General features: G+C 38.4%; 2 protein-coding genes across 4 annotated transcripts; one reads left to right on the forward strand and one right to left on the reverse strand.

The window, feature by feature from the left end:
- Nucleotides 1–7,217: 7,217 nt before the first annotated feature.
- Nucleotides 7,218–12,547, reverse strand: atp23 (ATP23 metallopeptidase and ATP synthase assembly factor homolog). The gene is made up of 6 exons (XM_067581156.1): nt 12,375–12,547; nt 11,619–11,664; nt 9,048–9,129; nt 8,815–8,952; nt 8,052–8,135; nt 7,218–7,971 (listed from the first exon to the last, which is right to left on the reverse strand). The coding sequence occupies exons 1-6, from the start codon at nt 12,520–12,522 to the stop codon at nt 7,768–7,770; spliced, it is 702 nt and encodes a 233-aa protein (XP_067437257.1). The 5' UTR covers nt 12,523–12,547; the 3' UTR covers nt 7,218–7,767.
- On the forward strand, nt 12,545–21,732 carry rpap3 (RNA polymerase II associated protein 3). 3 transcript variants are annotated; one of them, XM_067581149.1, is made up of 17 exons: nt 12,545–12,635; nt 14,437–14,594; nt 14,689–14,850; nt 14,962–15,072; nt 15,159–15,286; nt 15,472–15,593; nt 15,673–15,743; nt 15,833–15,979; nt 16,122–16,249; nt 16,377–16,498; nt 16,798–16,868; nt 17,191–17,283; nt 19,453–19,652; nt 19,770–19,953; nt 20,324–20,421; nt 20,534–20,634; nt 20,736–21,732. In XM_067581149.1, the coding sequence occupies exons 2-17, from the start codon at nt 14,439–14,441 to the stop codon at nt 20,819–20,821; spliced, it is 1,980 nt and encodes a 659-aa protein (XP_067437250.1). In that variant the 5' UTR covers nt 12,545–12,635; nt 14,437–14,438; the 3' UTR covers nt 20,822–21,732. The 3 variants fall into 3 exon arrangements, with proteins under 3 accessions (XP_067437250.1, XP_067437249.1, XP_067437251.1); XM_067581148.1 differs by lacking the exon at nt 12,545–12,635 and adding an exon at nt 14,092–14,225; XM_067581150.1 differs by lacking the exon at nt 12,545–12,635 and adding an exon at nt 14,092–14,225 and having other exon boundaries at nt 14,437–14,588.
- The last annotated feature ends 31 nt before the right edge of the window (nt 21,733–21,763 follow it).

Consider the following 21,763-nt stretch of genomic DNA (forward strand, 5'->3'; position numbering starts at 1 on the left):
GTTCGAATAACTCAACAACTTCCTCGAACTCAGTATGGAAGTGAATGGTGACAGATGACTAGCAGCCTGGCAGATTCTTATGACAAAGGTTATGGGTCTTGCATCCGATCTATGCTAATCCATGTTTAGAACTTTTTTCTCAAAGCTGCACTAATCAATATGTTTCTTTATACAGTGGAAAAAAATGTTAAGGGTGACGCTCATAGTGAAGAACCCACATAGAATTACCCTAAACTCTGCAGTTTCCCCTCATTATATCAACTTTATGGTAATAATGTCAATGTTGCAGCTTGTTGCACAGCTCTCAAATGTCTCGAAAATAAATTAATGCACATTTAAACAATGCATGTCTGTCATGCAAACCATGGTCATTTTATATGCTTTTCTACCTGCTTTTTTTTAATACCAGTGGAAAGTTTTCATCTTGTACAGCAGTGGTTCTCAAAGTGGGGTCCAGGGACCCCAAATGAATCTTGAGGAGGTTCCCAGTAAAAAGTTTTCACTATAATTACATCCGTAAGTAACGTAATGACAGAATGTATGACTATTGTGATCATGGGTTTCATACACTTTCTGTAATAAAACATCCAAAAGCAGGAATCTTATCAGATGTGGGTCTATGGTCTAATTTGTGTCAGTTTAGGGATCCTTGACATGAAAAAGTTTGAGAACCACTGTTGTAATGTGTATTCCAGCACTCTTAGCTAATAACCTGTGGAGGTTTTCACTTAGACAAGAGAAACCAAAGTGCATCATGGTTCATCAGTCACAAATTCACCCTGAAGCACAGATAGATACTGGATTAATTGGATTATTGCACACAACCATTAATTATGTGCCGTGCTCTTCTCTATTCTCTCTAGTTTCTTTCTATTCAGGTTGGTCTTGTATTCTGATCTGTTCTTTAATGTCCTAATGTTTTTTCTTTTCTATTCTCTTATCTTATTCAATGTTTCCCTCTGTATTTGGTTCCATTATATATAATCTGCTCCCTTATTTGTTCCAGTTTCATTCCGTTTGTTTTAATTATCCTCTGTTCTTTCTTATTTCTCAGCTTACAATTCAGTCTATAGAGTTCACAAAATAATTTTCAACAAATACATGACTGAAAATACTTGTCAAGGTTAGTGGAGCCGGCTGTAAGGATTTATTAATGAGCCTGTGGCTTTAGGGACAGTTAATAAAAGGAAAAACAGCCCTGCTCTTACCCTAGGACATTGTCCAGTGGTTGTTATGTTAATCACTTAGGCCTAATTAATACCATGCATATTATTAGCAAAATGAAGATTCAAATGCCAGCATGTGTTAATTACTATTCTAGAAGTCATCTACATTTCTGCAGTGAATGTTAACAGTGCCAGCTCTAATTTACCTCAACCCTTCTCATCTGTGCCAGAAAACGAATAAATGGCATGTTTCATAAGTTTTTAGAAATTACTGAAAGGGATAATTTGGTGATGAGTGAAGTTAATAATGTCACCAAAATCTTGTGTGTGTGCTGTCCAGCAAAACGTATACTTAATTCTTGCACAGGATGTTTAGCTGTGTCAAGATGATGTACTGCATGTGTGTGTATCTATGTGTGTGTGTGTGTGTGTGTGTGTGTGATTCAAGAGGATTTCCCGATATAATCTCCAGTCCTTTCATTCCTAATAAACCTCATTCAATGTGCCACTAATCCCTCGACTTATTGTTGTTTTTGAGACAACGTGGGAAAAGGAAAAGGGCACTTAACTCACTCACCAGCTCCTTCCTTTTCTATTTGACTTGAAATGACTGAAAACATGACCAGCCACACATGACAAGATTGTCATCCGCCAGGACTTTAAAGGCTTTCAGGTGCCAGAACACACCACAAAAGAAACTTGAAATCTCATGATATCAAAATAAACATGTATCTTGACATAGGAAAGACTTGACAACCCACTCAGGTTTTTGCTTTCTTGGCTGCAATAATTTAGCAAGATTAGTTCATTTTTAATGTAATAGTTATCTTCAAATGAAAACCTTCCTCTATACCTAATAAATCACTAATTCAGATATCATTGAGTACTGTAAAACATAGTCTTGCACACTGGACTAGACTCCATCCACTTGGATGGAGATGTTCTCTGCACTCTGCCATAGCAACATGTTAATTGGATTGTCTGGTATGTTCTCTCCATTTTTTTGTGAAGGAGAATGAGGTATAGTGTGGAGAAGTGTTGGTCTTATATGTCTAAGCTGTTTATAACGCAATATAGTATCGCATAATAAAGATGGCCTTACTTTTATGCAGTGCAAGGCAACTTCTTTAGGTAGTCTCATTATTACACCATTAGACACACCATTAAAAGTACACAAAATGTCAAAATGTGGCACAGACAATAGTCAAGATCCCCTAACTGCTTCTGTGTTGAGGCTTACTTGTCCAGTTCATCTACAGTACATGACAAAAAAATGTTTCCTCACTTATCCATAGTGGCATGCAGTGTGGAGATAGTTGGAGTTTTATTTGCTGAGGCACTGAAACATTCATCTGTCTCTGAGATTTCTGTCTCCATAATAGAACAGAAGTGAATGGAATTTCATTTGTGGTGTTCACAGCATTGAAAAATTACATTTGAAGCTTCTACAGTAAGATTTCTTTACAGAAACTGTCAAACAGTGTAAAACAATTCACAGAATACACCATCAGCAGTTTTCCAAAGGACTATTTCTTTGCTAGACAGTAGTTCCGAGGAAAACTGTCAATGAGGGCTGTGGAGTAAGTGAGAAAATCTAATTTTCTTTGTAATTTGGGTCAACTGACTATTAATTCAGGTTACAGATGGGCATAGTTTGAGAGAGATAGGCCAAAGAGTTGTGCTCAAATTACATAAAAGTAAGTAATACAAAGATGGGCTCTGCCAACTTTAAACAACTCCTTAATTAATCCTCAGCTCGCACACATAATTAATTGATTTGCATGCCCACCCCCCCACAGCGGTCTCAAACAGAGCTTCCCTGCTGGGGAAGTTAATTGTCAGGTTAGACGGTTCGCCTTCAGAGGGTTTGTGCTGTGCATTATAATGATTCTCACTTTTTCTTCCATCGTCAGTGTTGCCTGTTAACAACCTAATGAATTATATCGCTTTCCAAAGTACCGCATGCACTATTAATCACAACAGCTGCATTCTGTTGGCAGTAGTGGATACTCACCGGTCATCTATAGATTTGAATAATAAAGTAGAAACAGAGATCATGATTATTTTATCATGTGAAGGGGGATACCATTTCATATTTCATCAAATTTCATTTTGCAAAACTCATATATAAAGTTATGAATAAGGCTACTACTACAGTGTCTACCACTTTTAATGAAAGCAGTGATAATAAATTAAATATATAAAATAGTTTGACATTTTTGACAATTTGATGCCAAATTTGAGGTTATCAGCTTAGCAAAAACTTGGAGTTATGTCCCAATCCCCCATAAAACCACAAGTTGTTTTTAGACTTCAGTTTGTGTATGGATGAAACAAAAAAGATATAACGTGAACTTAGTGAACTTTAGAGGTGCTCATAGCTGTATTTTGTTAGCCGAACAGTCAGGCTTGCTGTTTCCCCCCTTTTCCATTCTTTGCACTAAGCTAAGCTAACAGGCTGCTGGCGGTAGCTTCATATTTACCATACAGATATAAGTGGTATCAATGTTTTCATTGAATTCATGGCAAGTAAGTGTATAAGCATATTTCCCAAAATGTTAAACATAATAATACGCTAATACTGATTGCTAATGCAGCTACTTACTCCACTAAATTAGCAGTAGTAATAGCATACTGTGCTACCATAATGTTTTGTTAACTGTCAGTGTTATATCTATTCTTCTTCTCCTCACTATGATATTTATTCTCAAATATCTGAACTCAGACATAATGTCAGCTGATAAAACAAGATTCACATGGCCATCTTTAGATCTGCACTCTTGTCCTCAATCGGCTGAATATGATTGTTCTCCTCAGGCTAAGGAGCAGGTGACTGGACTCAATATATTTTCTTTGTTCAAGTGTTTCCCCAGAGTGCCGGAGATGGGACAGAAAAATGGCCAAAGGATGCCATATCGTGCAGCTTTTCCTCAGGTCTGTCCTCTTCTTCTTTCTTTCATTCACATTTGTCACAAGTTCATTTGAGACCTTGAGAAGCAAGTGTATGTGCCAAAAAAGAAAAAGAAAAAAAAAATCTCATCACATATTTTTCTGAAAAGATTTGTCGTGCAGAAACACAAGGCCAGTAATACCAATATCTTACATTTCACATTCACAGCTAAATAATTCAGCAGTCTCACATGATCAACTCAACCCCCACAAAGAGCAGACACCTTAAAACTTCGAAAAGGCAAGTGGGGGTCCTCGCTCTTCATCACATCTCTGTGCTACAACTAAATCTGGCATTATTCTAATTAATGAGATGAGTTCATTAGCACTCTTTGGGTTAATGTGTTGTCTTATAGCAGATTAGTGAAAGGATTTCAGTGTTGCTGGAGCAGTCTAATTAGATCACAGTGGGTGCAGCCTGCTTAAATAGATGGAATAATGAAAGTTGTCACTCTTCTCAGTGGCAACTCGATTACTGCACCCTATCTCGGCTCATAAAAGGCCCAACATTCACCTGGAACAGGACTCAATGAAATGAATTCAATTATATGTATCAATAAAACAGTAACACCACTTTCTTTTCAATACTGGATTGGACTCACATGTCCTGATGATGAGGATTAGTGGGCCAAAAGTGCCATCTACTGGACTGACATAATACAGCCGTCATGATCGAGAGTTTGAGGCCAGATACTATATATGTTATACTCTATATAACAAACTGATTTAAATATAACTGCTTTGGTAATGTTTAAATTAAGTGTTGCAGAGAATAAACTGCTATAAATGCATTCACACTTTGCTTGTGCATGTTTTATTTCTAATGTAATTTCTCCAGTTACATGATGTTTCTTTGGCAATTGTCTATATACTACTACATAAAACATTTTTATTTTACTTTAAAGCTGCTCTAATCAATATTTTTGAATTAAAAATTGATCAAATTACTAATATAAAAGGAGTCACTCATAGTGAAGAACCCCCAGAGAATTGTCTCCACCACTCAGTTCCCCCCAGCTCTACGTAAGCATCTTTTAGTTTTACAGCCTGCAACTTTACTGTATTGCTTCAGTCTCATGTACCACTCTCGTTGTTTTCAGCCTCAATTGTTTTTGTCAAAGAAACTAATAAACTGACTTTACACCACCTTCCTAGCACCAAATGGCTAACAGGCAAAGTTAGCGACTAAAGCTGTAGAACATAGTTGTTAAAAAGACAGATATTTCCCTTGGTAGTTGGTAGACTAAAACAGAGCTAAAAGTCATTAAAATTGGACTTATATTAGCTGTTAGTGTGTATGTATGAAAGTTAGCATGAAACACAACTCCAAATGAATGTTCATGTTGTTCTGTGTCTGCTGGATGTTTAAATTAGCAACTGGTTGCTAACAGGTTTGCCACTAATAACTTGATATGTTTACAGCTTGTTGTGCTGCGGTAGGGGAATGAGAGCCAGGTCACTGTGACCTATACTGATGCCAAACATGTCAGCCCACCAAACCAAAACAGGAGACATCTGGAATGTTGGGAAAGGGGCGAAGTGCCACACACATAGCGCAGAGACGGCCACTAACATTTGGTCAAAGTCCAAGATAAGTGAAATTGAGAAATGTTCCACCCTTCTTTAGGATTTGGGATAGCCAAAGAGTCTGGTAAACAGGATGAAACCTATCACGCAACACAAACACATACACACACACACAGCCTGTCTTCAGTATAAAAAGGCATATCACGTTCTGTAATGGGGGAAGATATCTCTGACTACATTATTAGTAGGGCCGCTATGAATAAAAAGATTCCCCATCTGACACCTGTGTCTCGACCATCTGATTCCTCTATGATCCACCTTTTTCTGCCACAACACTGCCCCAAAGTGGTAAAAACAGTAAATTAATAATCAATTTATAAAAAGGTTTCAAAATCTCCCATACATACCTCTTTATATGGTTAAAAAAAGAGAATAGCAAATTAAACTGTCAGGAATGTAGCTATCACTGAGGACACTAAGGTCACACCCTTTGTAGTTTTTACAGGAAACTGGAGTTTTTAGCAACCTGGAGGGAGTTATCATTCTTTAATTAAAAATGTTGACATGGTGGTTTCTTTGTCGGTTGATTTCAGCATTCGTAGACCTAATATGTTTATAAAAGACTTAAATGTTGGGGTCAGATCACTGTGAGAACTTGAACTCATGGCTTCTGTATTTCTAATCCTGATTACAGTCCTGAACTCAGTGTGAGAACATGAAATAAATTAACAAATTCACAACCTTGTTTGGCATCTATAACTGTATCAAATGTGTTTAATAGCTGGCATTTGATATGTGGACAATTCCACTTGTAATTCTATTGTTTTGTATGATTTCTCCATTTAGCTTACTTGGGTGTATGACATTGCACAAATCCAAATATAATTTTCCCTCTTTTGTCTTCCTGTGTTTGCCTCACATTAATCCCACTTTCATCATTTTCTCTAAGCTTCTAAAATTAACCTAATCTTCTTTGCTCGTCCCATCCCACCCACTCGCCTTGTTGTTCAGGCCCACGCTCATCTCATGTTTTTTGTAGTGTTTTCTAAGTGGAGAATGTCGAGATAAGTGGCATATTACGCTCCAGCAGCAGACACCCTTAGTGACTTCCTGATTATGATGCAGAGAGTGTTGTCTTTGAGATAGCGAGTAGAGGAGGAGGAGATGGAGGAGGAAAGGGGGGGGGATTATGAGGCTAATTCCTTTATAACTTTTTCCCTCATTAATCTCTGTGGAGGGATACGAGATTCTTTAAATGCTAATGTCCAATAAAGATGTCAGCAATGACATTTTACAGGGGCAGCACAGATGTGAACAAAGTTGACTGCGTTGTTGTGGAAGAACTTTTCCCGCTTTACTCATGGTACTTGTCTCACATGTTAATTGGAAGAATCCTCTCATGGGATTAGACATTAACACGTTATAATCAGCAATGGGCTTCCTTGCTCCTCTTTGTCAAGTCATAAATTCAAACTTTTTGTGCCAAGGTCGAACGCAACACCCCTTTGAGTCCTCAAAAATGACTTTGAGGAGCTAGAAACAAACAGATAAGACACACACAAAAAATGTAAAATCTAAGTTGTTCAGAGGAATCAAACTTTAATTCAAACACAAGTTGATTCTGTTTAATTTAAGCACAATCAGCTCTATTTACAAGAAGTTAGTGGAGGTCAATGTGGCAACAAGATGAAGAGCCAGCAATGAAATGTGTCCTTACTTGTCATCATATGACTTTCACAGCAAACATTGATGGACAAAAAGGAAATTTTGTATTTCCTTAAAAAGCACCCACTGATCACCTAAAAACAAATGACAAAAAAATTACTGGTGTCTCTTCTTTTCTAATACTTTACTTGCAGAGCAAAAATCACTCCTTAGAATCCCTTTATAGAGAATTAATGTCCAAACAGTAGAAAATGAAACTGACTCCATCCTTTGCTTTAAAATCACATCCTTTTCCAAGGACAAATCACTGTGAAAATCCATTCTGAGGGGATATGATCGTTTTCGGCACAGTCATTCTGTTGAGGCTTTTATGCTGACTGAGGCCCTGACACTGCCAAGCTTTTGTCAGCGTCACCACCAGCCAGAGCACCCTTGGGACTTAAATGAGAATGTGACGACACTAAAGGTTTGCATAATATCGATCTCTGTTCTCATAATCTCTGTAGGCAAACTTGGCGTCCTTCTTGCTGTGCGGGATTCGTCCGAACGGCGCGTGGTCGTTGAAACACGTGTCAAAGACCTCGTCGACTATTTTCTCCGCCTCCTCTCGGCTAATTTTCCTCACGGCCAGGATGGAGCGAAGGGCGCGGCCGCGGACGCACTCCTGTCCAAGCAGAAAAGATGAGTTAAGTTTTAGATAGTCGCCAATGTGCTTTAGAGTTACATTATGCCCAGTGAATGTACCTGATGATGCTGCTTCAGGCCAAAGTTGAATCTCGCGACTTCATTGCTAAAGGAACAGTCTCCACTGAGGTTAGCTGCCCGAATCTGAAAGAATGACACAAAAAAACTTCGGATTATCAAAAATACTATTACTATTATTATTTTTTATATTATTTTTCAGCTCCAATGACCAGTCTAACCTTTAACCAGCCCCTTAAATTTAAGACACATTCCCATTCTTTGAACGTGTGTCCAAATTTTTGACTGGTACTGTTTATCATAAGAAAACATGTCAATCAATGGCAGAAAACTATGGTAGCAAGGTGATTTCATAGAGAAGAGAGATTCCATAAAGAAAAAAAAAAAGTTTATTCATCCCTGTAACGACAGTTGAATGCAGCAGCTCGCCACCCAGATCAACAGATACACTCACAGTTGATAGGAAAGAATAAAAAAATTATGTTAATCACAAAGCTAAAAACAACGAAGGCTATAAACTTCAAAAACTATATGTAGAATTGTTAATAAATACATTAATAAATAATTATAAATACCTAAAAACAATCTAAACTGATACAATTTAAACGGATGCTTACTGTAGCATGAAAATGTCACTGATTTCAGTGGAAGTATCAGAGACTGTTGTAACTTATCTGAATTTATTAATGACAACAGTAACAAAACGTCAAAAGTTCACTGACACACATGAACCTGATGAATCAGACACAATAACCAGAATCACCACGGCTTAAATGCAGCCAGTGTTAAACAAGTGGGTGCTCACCTCAGAACAAGCCAGGTGTCTGAAGTTGCTGAACCAGTCCACATGGGCCCGGCAGTGGTCAAAGGCGTGGATGAGCTCATGCGTGACCACTCGGTTCATATGGGACTGCTGGTGGATGTTGTTCTGACACAAAACGATCTGCAAACGAACACGAATCTCATCACTGCTGACCACTGAAGTTCTTCTAATTCAGCACAATCTGCATTAAATTTATTACTGCATATTATTCTTACTTGAGAAGAAGCAGCATCAAAGCCACCGCTGACTGTGCCGTCACAATCTTCACAGGAGAAATGTCGGTCTTTCAACACTTTGCTGCATCAAACGGAGAAAGTAGGTGAGTTTCTAAGTGTCCTAAAAATATCTGGCGAAAATGTAGTACAGTTATATGATTGCATCTGAGTCAAAAGGTAATAGTTATACTGTACATGGTGACTTTTATGTGACAATGGGAATATTTACTAGGACCCAGTGAAATTAGTCGCAGCATGTAGTCGATGCTCCAAACACTAATGATGAAGAGAAGTTTTATTGCATTGAATTTAAAAAGCAATATCATGGCTGTGGCTTGATTCAATCATTTCATTTGTTCTCATGCATTGTTGTTTGTTGGCTTTCTTCTTTTGTGTTTTTTTGCACAACACACTACATTATGACATACACGGAATCATGTACACAACACAACTGATGGTCTCAAATACATTAAGAAGACAAGAAATTCTACCAGTTAACCTTTGTCAATGCACACCTGTTAATTGAAAACCACTGCAGGTGACGACCTCATGAAGCTGGTTAAGAGAATGCTGATAGTGTGCAAAGCTGTCGTCAAAGCAAACGGTGGCTACTTTGAGGATCTTATATATGAAATATATTTTGGTTTGTATAACACTTTTTTTTGTTTACTACCTAATTCCAAATGTGTTATTTCACAGTGTGATGTCTTCAGTATTGTTCTGCAGTGTAGAAAACAGTAAAAATAGAAAAACCCTTGAATGAGTAGGTGCATCCAACCTTTTGACTGGTCCCAATAAAATTAAACTGTTGTAGTTGTTACTGCTGTTGTTGTTAGCAGTAGCTCCAGAAAGCAGCTTCAACAAACTCTGAGTCTAACCCTGAACTCTGAGTCGATGAACCCCAAGATGGGAAACTCAGATTTATTGGTTTCAGAACAGCTTATCAGAGTTGGTTCAATCAACTCCATTTTAATCCAGTGGATGTAGAGATATTAACGCATGTGTATGCAGACTGTACACATTTGTCTTTAAAAGAGAACCTAAGTCAGAGTGGGCAAAGTGTCAATAAGTTAACACAATTCAGTTGTATTCAGTGTCGTCTATTAATTCATCATTTACTAGACTTACATGTCCTTAATGATGATAAAGTGGAATCTGACTGTGTATCAGGCTGCAGCTAAATTACATTTTGAGTATATTTGTTCAGCTTTAATCTGATGGGACAAAACACAGGAGGCAGCAACTGAAGATGAAAAATATAGTTAAAGATTTAAAACATATATAGATCAAAGACACAGAGACATGACTGTAAGCTCACAGTCTGATCCAGTAATAATGTGTTTGGTGATTTGTATTTGAAAAGGCGTCGAGATTAAAACACAATAGATTTTAATATTTTAAACATCTATTTATATCTTGGCTCAACAGTATTCAGTGATGCTGCTCATTCAGAAATATTAACATATAATCTCCAATATCACATCATGAGTGATAGAGATAATTATTCATTGATCCTATATGTCTAAAGCTCTATACTGATTTTTGAGATTTAAACTGAGATTACACATTATGTGCAATAAACATTTCAGGTCAGGAGCTGCTCTAACAAACTGACAGCTGTCTTGTGTGCACTCAGGGTCTCAGAGTTATAACAGAAGGACATGCAGAGGTTTTATTCTGAGCTGAGGATGAATTCATGCTGTGTAATATTTGAATGTGAAGCCAAAAACCTCTTAGAAATGACTGATGCACATAAAAGCGGTAACTTTAGAAAGTCCTGAGTAACTTAACTGTTATCCAACCAGGATTTAGATTCTGACAGACAGTAAACCTCTGCCAAGTTACCATAGTAACTGACCCAGAGTTTAAGTTACCTCTCTTTCTGGAGCTTAACAAACTCAGGGTTAACAAACTCAGAGTTTTCACTAAATCCGCTTTCTGAAATACACCCCTGATAGGAGAAGAAGTAGTAGTAACTGAATATGTAAAACTATGTGTACACAAGCAGACAGTCAATAGAAACACCAATTTAAAGGTTCAGAATCACAAATACACCCATATATTAGCATTATCAGTGGTTCAGATCCTTTACTTAGGTAAAAGTATCAATACAGTAATGTAAAAAAAGTTCTGATACACCAATCTGTTTTCAGTTTTTGGACTTTTTCTCTATTCTTTCATTTTTGGTGAAATATTGGATCATTTGAGCATTTACTGAAATTAAACCATGTGAGAACCATGTAGCCATGTAGTAGAGAGAGAAATTACTATTTGGTGGAGCTGTTAACAACTCATAGACATCTAAAATGTGACCCCGACTACACACTGCCTTTTGTAAGAAGTCAAAAGCCAAAAAGGTTGGAAAGAACTGGTTTCATCTTTAACAATGTGTTGTATTTTAAAATCTTGTTATATTATCCATTGTGTCAAATCGACATCTGAAAAGTAACTAAAACTGTCAAATGAATGTAGTGGAATAGAAAGTACAATATTTACCACAAAATTGTACGTAAGCACAGTACTTGAGTAAATGTACTTATGTTATTTTCCAGCACTGAACTTAATACATACCATCCTGAACTCTTCATGGCACTGAGGAGGAGTTTGGCATACGGACCTGACAGAAGCAAAAAACCAATTAGAGCTAATTAAACTGACACAGCTAGTTAAAACAAAAACACAAACACACGCATCAGGAAACTTCTTAATTGGATTAAACATCCACTGCTCGCTACTGAGATGACATTTCCATTAGAAAGGGTAATTAACCCTTACATACTGTTCCTATTCTCACCCTGCCCAGTTTAAGTGTTCCTTTATAAATTAGTCCATATACCAAATTTTGAACCACAAATGTATTTTACATCCATAGATATCTTAACAGTCATTAATAAATGGATGATTAATCCTTCATTAATGCTTCAGAGAGCAGAGAGTGTTTTCATTAGGTTTGACACTATTCGTTTATAGAGAAAATACATCCACAATCACGTTATATTATGATCTCATGTTATCTAAAACAAGAGAACATAACAGCCATAATTACTTATATTAATTTATTGAAAGTGAAGGACAACATTTGAATGGCAGGTTTCATTAAAGCCATTAAAACTATTAATCAACACCCTGTACATGCTAAAACGTAACGTTTTAACTCCCAGCTGCACGACGTGAATAATTTTGAAATATTTCCGTTTTTGTATATTCCGGGCCACTTTAGAAAAACTCATAACATTTCAGGTTTAAAGAATGTAATTTAGGGTGCCTTTATTGCTTCAAATGTCAAAATGTAAAACTATGTAAGGGTTAACTAGCTTCAATACTCACTAGTTTCCACTGCGAACTGCAACATGACCTGACACTTGTTATTGAAAGTGAACAAGCTCTCTGCGATTGATCCCTTCTTGTACTTCCCCCTGTTCCTCTCCGGGAATAAGTCGTATCCATATTCTTCCTCTTGTTTTGTCTGGTCCATGCTGTGAAATGTTTGTCTGCAATTTGAAAATGTTAGTATCAAGTTTTCTGCTGGTGAGCTGCTGCTAGCTAGCAGGAGAGGTCATAACTGTGGTCACGTGGTGTAGGTCAAAGGTAATAACTACGAATTTCTTTATTCATTCATTTATTTGTGATTTTTATCCACATCGATGTTATGCATAAAAGTCGAGAAACACAATTTACTTTAATTTGACGTAAAAAGGTGATAAAATACGTTTTTTCAAAGCAGTTTTGTTAAGACTTAGACTAGAATATGGTAAAGATCGTCTATTTAGAACACGTAGTCAGGTCGTCAACTCGAACTCGCCATAGTTGGACCAAAAGCAAAACCTAATTATATGGTGAGTGCCTCATGCTGTTACATCTCGCTCTCAGATTTAATTAAGCCACATAAATGCAATACCGATAGTTGCGAAGCAGATGTCGCCATTTTGACTGTATCACATGCTTCGAAACAGTGAACTATTTTCAATGCAGTTGTTTCATATTGATTCATTGCTTCAGAAAGCTTTGTTTCACCCATCACTACATGTGACATTTAGTTAGAAAGAGGATCTGTGCGCCAATACATGCGTCTACTGTCTTTTCACATTAACCACTTTTGAGTTCATAGGAAATAACAACATAAAAGCAGTACAACAAATGCATTTACGAATGCAAACTTTATACACATGAAACACACTATTTCAAAATTTACACTTAGCATTAATGTTGATAGTTACTGCATTAAAACTATTTTCAAGTTGTGGGTAAGTGAAATAATCTTGAAAACATATACAAAATAGTAATACTAAATCTTAACTCATCCCATCTTGCAACAGCACCACAGTCTACATAAAAACAAACATCTTAAAAATGCTGGCCGTCCATGTCTGATGGTAACCAGGCAACGTACATGGAGACAACTTGTGTATGACACGGTTTTAAGCTGATGTACCTGGTTCAAACCTACATAGTGGGTGTATTTTTAGGCGACAGTTTCTTATATACACTGCCGTCTCACCACCATGCACTCGCCTTAACGTTGCCACTGGTCTTTCGTCTGCAGTCCCAATCAATCTCATTCAAAACTCCACATGGTCTGGTGGTGGCGAAGGGGTAGACTGCTCCTTCTCTTTCTCTTGGTAATCCTTAACTGGCATTATCCACTTGCCATACCCATGTAGAGGAGAGTTTACACACAGAGAGACATTTTTTGAACTGACAAGGCAAATAAGACCCGGAGCCACCTTTAAATACACATTTTTTGTTCATATTTTTAAAACGTCACTGTTTCTTGGCCTATCTACTTTGTGTATAGCCTGTAGACTGTACTTAGTAAATTATAGACCTTGAGAGACATTCAAAAACCACAAAATATTGCTAATGTCAAACGTCCGAGACTAAAGTGAACTCTTCTGCGGTGTATAGTTTTTTAAAAATATCGTTTTATTTTTTACTGACCTTTTACAGTCCGAAAAGTAAGAGAAAGTTTATTTAAGTAAGAGATTGGTTGTAACATAGACGATCTTTGGTTACGTGCTGCGCATGCTTAGCAACGCAAAGGCTGCTGGGAGTCCGCTGTCATGGCTCTGAACGTAAACAGAAAGCACAGAATGACGACACGTTTTGTTTGTAGTACTTTGCCAAACTAACTGCAGCCACCTTTTAACTGTGATTATCACCCGGAGAAAGAAGCGGCAGGTACTTTACAAGCTACAGAGTCCTTTTAATTCACTTTATTATCTCGGAATATGTGTAATATTAGTATTACTGTGAGCTATAGCTGCTAGCCGCCAAAGCATGACAGCGTGATTCTAGTGTTTTCCTCCCGACTTTAACATCGACCTCAAGGCAACAACTGTAGCAACGAGTGTTAAAGAATTTCTCCAAAACCAAATGTCTTGTTTCGCAGGAATGTCCGGAGGGAGCAAAGCCATTGAGTTACAGCTTCAGATGCGGCAGAATGCGGAGGATCTGCACGGTTTCATGAAGGAGCTGGAGAGCTGGGAGACAGACATAAAGAAGAGGGACGAGCAGCTGAGGACCGCAGGAGGAGTGCAGGAGGTGCAGGTTTCTTCCTGCTGTAGACATGCATCCATCCATCACATGAGCAGATAACGTTTAGGATGGTGTCCTCAGTTTTCTGTCTGTCTTTCTGCTGTAGAAAACGCTGCCACCTGTGCGCAACAAGGACTACAAAACAAAGATGAGAGAGAAGAAGAGAAAGAAGACACCCACAGGCAATGGTGACGCAAAAGCAGAGGAGCCGAAGGAAACACCAAGGATAAAAGCCTATGACTATCGGTCATGGGACAAGTTTGATGTGGTAGCTATTGCATCACTTAGAATAAATGCAGACAAGCTCGTGAACTGCACTCACCATTATCAGTGAAACTGAGAAGGGGTCCACTAACGCTTTCTGTTTCTCTGCTGGCAGGACAAGGCTCTGTCTGAGATGGATAAAGAGTCAAGTCCTGCAGAGTCAAATGAGTCAGACTCAGAGGAAGCTGCAGTTGATCAGGAGAGAGCGCTGGCTGAGAAGGAAAAGGTAAATATTCTATGAGAAGTACTGTATAAAAAAAACTGAGGAAAAAGTGAAAATTAAAGCAGAATATACTTTTATTTTATTTTCAGGGTAATCAGTTTTTCAAAGATGGGAAATACGACGATGCCATTGAATGCTATACCACAGGAATGGGTGCAGATCCTTACAACCCAGTGCTTCCCACAAACAGAGCCGCCTCCTTCATCAGACTCAAAAAGTAAACATCGTTGATTAACACTTGAATGTTGTGTTGTGCCATAAATGATCTTTTATAAAATATATAAATGAATGTAACACATAGGTGCTGTTTTTTAGCTTTTCAGCATAGCAGCATTTATGTGTATTTGAAACAAAATTCATAGAAAAGTTCTGCGCGTAAATGACCGAGTTTGTTCTTTGCAGGTACGCTGTGGCCGAGTCCGACTGCAACTTGGCGATCGCTCTGGACAGCAACTACTTCAAAGCGTTCGCACGGAGAGGAGCAGCACGATTCGCGCTGAAGAAATACGACTCTGCATTAGAAGGTGATAACTGTTAACAGGACGAGGCAGCTCGTTGAACTCGAGCACACTGAGATAACAATATGAATCTGTTTCTGTGCAGATTATGAGATGGTTCTCAAGCTTGACCCTGGAAACCTGGAGGCACAGAATGAAGTGAAGAAAATCAAAGAGGTGAAGTGATTTTTGTGGTTCAGCAATATCTTTCCAGTCTGTTTTTTTTTTTTGTGGCTTATTTCCTTCTGTCTTCTGGCTTGTTTCAGATCCTAGGACAACAGGCGCCAACCACCCCGAGTGAAGCTACGCAGCCTCCAACAGTCGACCCCGAGCAGCAGAGACTGATGGAGGAACAGCAGAGACTGATGGAGGAACAGCAGAGACGACAGGAGGCGGTTATACAGAAAGACAGAGTAAGCTGTGCTGTGGTTTGCTGGTAAAATGAAAATGTGACCATATGTGATTTAAGAGTAATTTAATCCCCTGGTATAATTAAAAGACATGTTTGTGGGAACATTTCCTCCCAGTGGTGATGGTGATGAATGTGTCTTTCAGGGGAATGCTTATTTCAAAGAGGGGAAGTATGAAGCTGCCGCAGAGTGCTACAGCAGAGGCATGGAGGCCGACAGCATGAACGTGCTTCTGCCCGCCAACAGAGCCATGGCCTTCCTCAAGCTGGAGAAGTAAGCACAACGTTCCCTTGTTCCAGCACATTTTCTTTTCGGGGTAGAAAACTGTTGAAATAACACGTCACAACAGCAGCATATACATGGCAAACCTTCTCCATTTGTGTTCTTCTGTTTTCTTCAGGTTTAAGGAGGCAGAGGAAGACTGCACTAAAGCCATTTCTCTGGACAGTTCTTACTCCAAGGCGTTCGCCCGCCGAGCCACTGCCAGAGTGGCTTTAGGAAAGCTGGAGGAGGCCAAACAAGGTGCAACACTGTCTTCCAAAGATGAACTGCAGCAACTACATTTTATGTGTTTTTAATTCCAGCAAAACTGTTGCAGATCTAGCTGTATTCTTCTAGATAGTCTGTCTGTCTACTGTTGGTGTAATTTTAATTCTCTTGCTCTTATTCTACACTAGGCCAGTTCATTGTAAACTCCTTTTATACATGGAAACATTCAACAAGTGTTGTCTTTAAATTAATTTGCTAGAAAAATTGCATAGAAATGATATATGCAAGAAATTATATTTTTTATGTATTGACTGTATGTTTGTGTGTCACAGATTTTCAGGAGGTGTTGAAACTGGAACCAGGAAACAAGCAGGCACTGAATGAACTCCAAAAACTCCAGATTGTATGTTTCAAGTTCTAGTAATTAAAGTGCATTTAGTCCCGTAAATAATAAAGTTTAGACTATAATCAGAACTGGGAAGTAGTGGTAAAAAGAAAGAATATTGTTTAACGAGTTTCCACTCATAACCTTTGTATTCTTTGCAGTTGTTTGTTTGTCATTTAGAGAATTAATGTTTTCCACTGCTGTGCTTTAAATCCCTTTGGATAGGAGAATCAGCAAAAATCTGAAACACAAACCTGATGCCAAGATGACTAATGGATGCATAAAATTTGAATTAATTTGATGTTCAACAAATATAATTTCTCTTGTCTTGTGTTGTCAGGACGTTGGTTCCAGCGGCCCCCTTCAAACACCAGACAGCTCACAGAGGAGAACAGTTCAGCCAATAGACAAACCAACACATCTGCGCTCAACTGTGAGTCACGCAGCTCTCCTGTAGTGGAGAAGTTATTTTTTGATGCCTACCAGAGCTGTGTGTTCACGACTAATCAAGCCTTAAAATACTGTCTCTGCATTTTGCTACACTGAAGGCAATAAAGATAAAGATTAGGAGAAATTCATAGTAAAAAGACAAATATTTGCTGGACACATTATGGGCTCTGATTACATGTGATGGTCACTTGTCATTTTGTTTGATATTTTGTAGGCTAAATTGCTAATTGTAAATAATAGATAGCTGCTGCCATGATTATAGAATAATGAAACCATGAATTTTGTCCCTTTTTTCCCTTCTTTTTTGTCTCTACAGTGGTATGAAAAAGTTTAGGCACCCATGACAATTTCCATTATTTTCATTTATAAATCATTGGGTGTTTGGATCAACAATTTCATTTTGATCAATCAAATAACTGATGGACACAGCATTATTTCAGTTGTGAAATGAGGTTTATTGGATTAACAGAAAATGTGCAATATGCATCAAAACAAAATTAGACAGGTGCATAAATTTGGGCACTCCAACAGAAAAATCACATCAATATTTAGTCGAGCTTCCTTTTGCAAAAATAACAGCCTCTAGACGCTTCCTATAGCCTCTAATGAGTGTCTGGATTCTGGATGAAGGTATTTTGGACCATTCCTCCTTACAAAACATCTCCAGTTCACTTAGGTTTGATGGTTGCCGAGCGTGGACAGCGCACTTCAAATCATCCCACAGATTTTCAATGATATTCAGGTCTGGGGACTGGGATGGCCATTCCAGAACATTGTATTTGTTCCTCTGCATGAATGCCTGAGTAGATTTTGAGCAGTGTTTTGGGTCGTTGTCTTGTTGAAATATCCAGCTCTGGCGTAACTTCAACTTTGTGACTGACTCTTGAACATTATTCTCAAGAATCTGCTGACCTGCATGCGACCCTCAACTTTAACAAGATTCCCAGTACCGGCACTGGCCACACAGCCCCACAGCATGATGGAACCTCCACCAAATTTTACTGTGGGCAGCAAGTGTTTTTCTTGGAATGCTGTGTTCTTTCGCCACCATGCATAACGCCCCTTGTTATGACCAAATAACTCAAACTTTGTTCCATCAGTCCACAGGACCTTATTCCAAAATGAAGCTGGCTTGTCCAAATGTGCTTTTGCATACCTCAAGCAACTACGTTTGTGGCGTGTGTGCAGAAAAGGCTTCTTCCGCATCACTCTCCCATACAGCTTCTCCCTGTGCAAAGTGCACTTGTTGAACAACAATTGTTGAACGATGCACAGTGACACCATCTGCAGCAAGATGATGTTGTAGGTCTCTGGAGGTGGTCTGTGGGTTGTCTTTGCCTCTCAGATATTTTTCTTGGCCTGCCACTTCTGGCCTTAACAAGAACCGTGCCTGTGGTCCTACATTTCCTCACTATGTTCCTCACAGTGGAAACTGACAGCTGAAATCTCTGAGATAGCTTTTTGTAGCCTTCCCCTAAACCATAATGTTGAACAATCTTTGTTTTCAGGTCATTTGAGAGTTGTTTTGAGGCCCCCATGTTGCCACTCTTCAGAGGAGAGTCAAAGAGAAGAACAACATGCAATTGGCCACCTTAAATACCTTTTCTCATGATTTGATGCACCTGGCTATGAAGTTTAAAGCTTAATGATCTCACCAAACGAATTTTGTGTTCCAATTAATCAGTTCTAAGTAGTTACAGTTGTTCAAATCAACACAATGACAAGGGTGCCCAAATTTTTGCACAGCCTATTTTTAACGTCTGATTTAATTTCATACAACTTAATATTGCTACACTTAAAATCTTTGTCTGGAAAATACCCAAGTACTCAGTTTTTATTAGAAAATGAATGGCATGCCAATGTGATCATTTTCTTTGAAGACAGAGTAAATTATTATGCAGCCTCAGAGGGGTGCCTAAACTTTTTCATACCACTGTATCTAATTTGTAGTTTTGAACAGTATGCTTTAACTTTATTTGTCCAGCAGGTGGCAGGACAGACGTTGATTGACACTTGACACGTTATCTTTATCTTGTAGCATCTGATGATTTTTCATTTATAAAGATAGTCAAACTCAGCAGGATTATTTAAGTAGAAGTTTTTTAAAAATCTGTGCTGTGTTCACTGAGTTTTAACATTTAATGCTCCTCAGAAACCGCTGAGGAGGATTGACATTGAGGAGATCAGTGGTAAGGTGACGCTGCCTGAGGTGGAGTCAGGTGGGTCCAGGTCTTTTGTCCAGGAGATGGTGAGAGAGGCAGAGGATGAGTCCTCGCCACTGTCAATGTCACCCAGTGCCAAGATGATCAAGATTGAGGAGATAACAGACGTCCCCTCACACTCCTCTGAGCAGTTAGTAGAACTTCATTATTATTTAAAACCCTCTGACACATTTTTAATTGTTAGAATACTTTCTGAGATGATTTCCCTTGGCTCAGTTTAACAAAGCGGTCTCCTTTTGTTCCCCAGAGTTCCCACTGGCAGACAGACAAAACAACCAGCACAGGAAGAAATCACTCCTCCTCCCGAACCGTCAACCAAACCCTCCTCGATAGTAACAGACCCGCCTCCTCCGCCCACCAACAGCTTCCAGCTGGAGTCTGACCTCCGCAAGATTGGAAACCAGCCTGAAATGATTTACAGATATCTGAGGGTGGGCTGCGTGTTTGAATCTGAACTGACTGTTCACACTGTCATTTACTGGTGACAAGATCACATCTGTGTGTTCAGACGGTGTAATTATATGCTGTCATCACCACATTGTTTTTCCTCACAGGCAGTAAAATGGATTTTAATTGCTATTTTTTTAAGATCATTTTCAAATAGCTTAAATCTGAAATTTGTTCTATTTAATGACTATTTCTATTTAATTTTTTTATAAAATAAAAAATGTATATTTATGATGAATTAAACAAACAAATCAGACTTGGTGTTAAACACTGAACACTACATAAATGTCAAGATTACACTGCATTGCTTTTTTGAGACAAAATTCTCAGCCTTGTGTTTTTCTCATCTTGCAGCAAATTAAGCCAGAGGTGTATTCAAACATTTTCCACAACTCCCTTGAACCTGACATTCTCAATCAGATCCTGAGGACGCTGCATGTTTTCTATATCAAGTAAGTTGAGAAAGATACTCCTAGACAAAATATCTAGACCTGAAATGGTTTTCTGTTCAGCACAAGTTACATATGTAGTTTCGTACTGTACATTAACATCAGTCTTGTGCAGGAATGAAGCGCCGGCTGTCACACTGGAAGTCCTCAAGAGTCTAGCAAGCGTGAGGCGCTTCGACATGGCCGTCATGTTCATGTCTTCCCTGGAGAAGAAAGGTGGGGTGATCAGCTGTTACAGGCGACTCATACTTTCATTGTATCTTCTCCTGGACGTTTCTTCCTATCAGTCATTGCTGTATTACTTTTCTCTCCCCTAGTGCTTAAAGAACTGTTTGACTTCCTTCACCAAGCTGACCTGGAAGGATCATGTGTTGCAGCTTTACAGAAGAAGTACGGCGTGTGACCCTTGGATTAAAATGTGCAAGTTCAATGGACTTTAAATTTCAACAGAGTGCTGGATATAAAATCAATAAAACAACTTAATTTTACTCCAATACTGAATAAACTTTCATCACTTTCACTTCCATTGAATTGGACTGCTGCATTATGGCCTTTCACCTGTGGAATACGTCATCTTCTATCTCTCTCTTCGTAGCACTGCGTTTATTTATAGTTGGAAGTTGAAAATTCACAGATTGTGATTCTAACTTTGGTGCATTTTGTTGTTACACTTCATAAAAACAGAGATTTCCAGTGTAGGATCTGGTTCCTTATGCAAAAGCTAATGTGACAGATGATACTATTCTGTGTAAATGTATACTGTATGTTTAACCATTTATTGCACAACTGTTTTCATACATTTATGAGCAAGCTATGCTGAAAATTACGTCTTTTTTAATATTTTGAGGTCTATTTGGTTATAGAAGTAGAAGTATGCACATCTAACTTATTTGAGCTCATGTGCTGCATAAAGTCAAGCTACATAGAAAATTAGACAAATGTCTGTATTCGAACTCATTTCAGGTTTATGCAAATGTATGTGTGTTGACATGGAGTTAGATAACTGCATCTAAGGGGATGAACCAACCAGACGGGGTGTTCTATCAAAAGGAAGTGTGAATTCTCAACCTTATAGTACATCTTGAGTACAGCACGAAAGTGTGGATTGGTCTCTGTGAGTACTCTGCCCAGTTTGAATGTTCTTCACATTCTTATACCTGCCAAAAGAAACCTGATATAGCATTGACTAAAATGGCTTAACTGTAGAAACCCGTGTGAGTGAAGGAGGGCTTCAGTTTGAGCCACAAGTATTCAGATTCTGTATTTACATCTGTTCTCAGAAAACTGATGTACGAATAAAGGTATATTTTGTCATTTGTGTGCACGCTGTTTTCAAATCGGTACC

This window comes from Thunnus thynnus, chromosome 23, assembly GCF_963924715.1.
Source record: "Thunnus thynnus chromosome 23, fThuThy2.1, whole genome shotgun sequence".
Classification (NCBI taxonomy): domain Eukaryota; kingdom Metazoa; phylum Chordata; class Actinopteri; order Scombriformes; family Scombridae; genus Thunnus; species Thunnus thynnus.

What these genes read in the sequence shown, in the direction of transcription:
- atp23 (XM_067581156.1), bottom strand. Translation starts at nt 12,522, where the DNA reads ATGGACCAGACAAAACAAGAGGAAGAATATGGATACGACTTATTCCCG. An exon ending in GCCATGAAGAGTTCAGGATG is followed by an intron (nt 9,130 to 11,618) that starts GTATGTATTAAG and finishes CGTTTGATGCAG; the next exon opens with CAAAGTGTTGAAAGACCGAC. An exon ending in GACACCTGGCTTGTTCTGAG is followed by an intron (nt 8,136 to 8,814) that starts GTGAGCACCCAC and finishes TCATTCTTTCAG; the next exon opens with ATTCGGGCAGCTAACCTCAG.
- rpap3 (XM_067581149.1), top strand. Translation starts at nt 14,439, where the DNA reads ATGTCCGGAGGGAGCAAAGCCATTGAGTTACAGCTTCAGATGCGGCAG. An exon ending in TCCTTCATCAGACTCAAAAA is followed by an intron (nt 15,287 to 15,471) that starts GTAAACATCGTT and finishes TGTTCTTTGCAG; the next exon opens with GTACGCTGTGGCCGAGTCCG. An exon ending in ATACGACTCTGCATTAGAAG is followed by an intron (nt 15,594 to 15,672) that starts GTGATAACTGTT and finishes GTTTCTGTGCAG; the next exon opens with ATTATGAGATGGTTCTCAAG.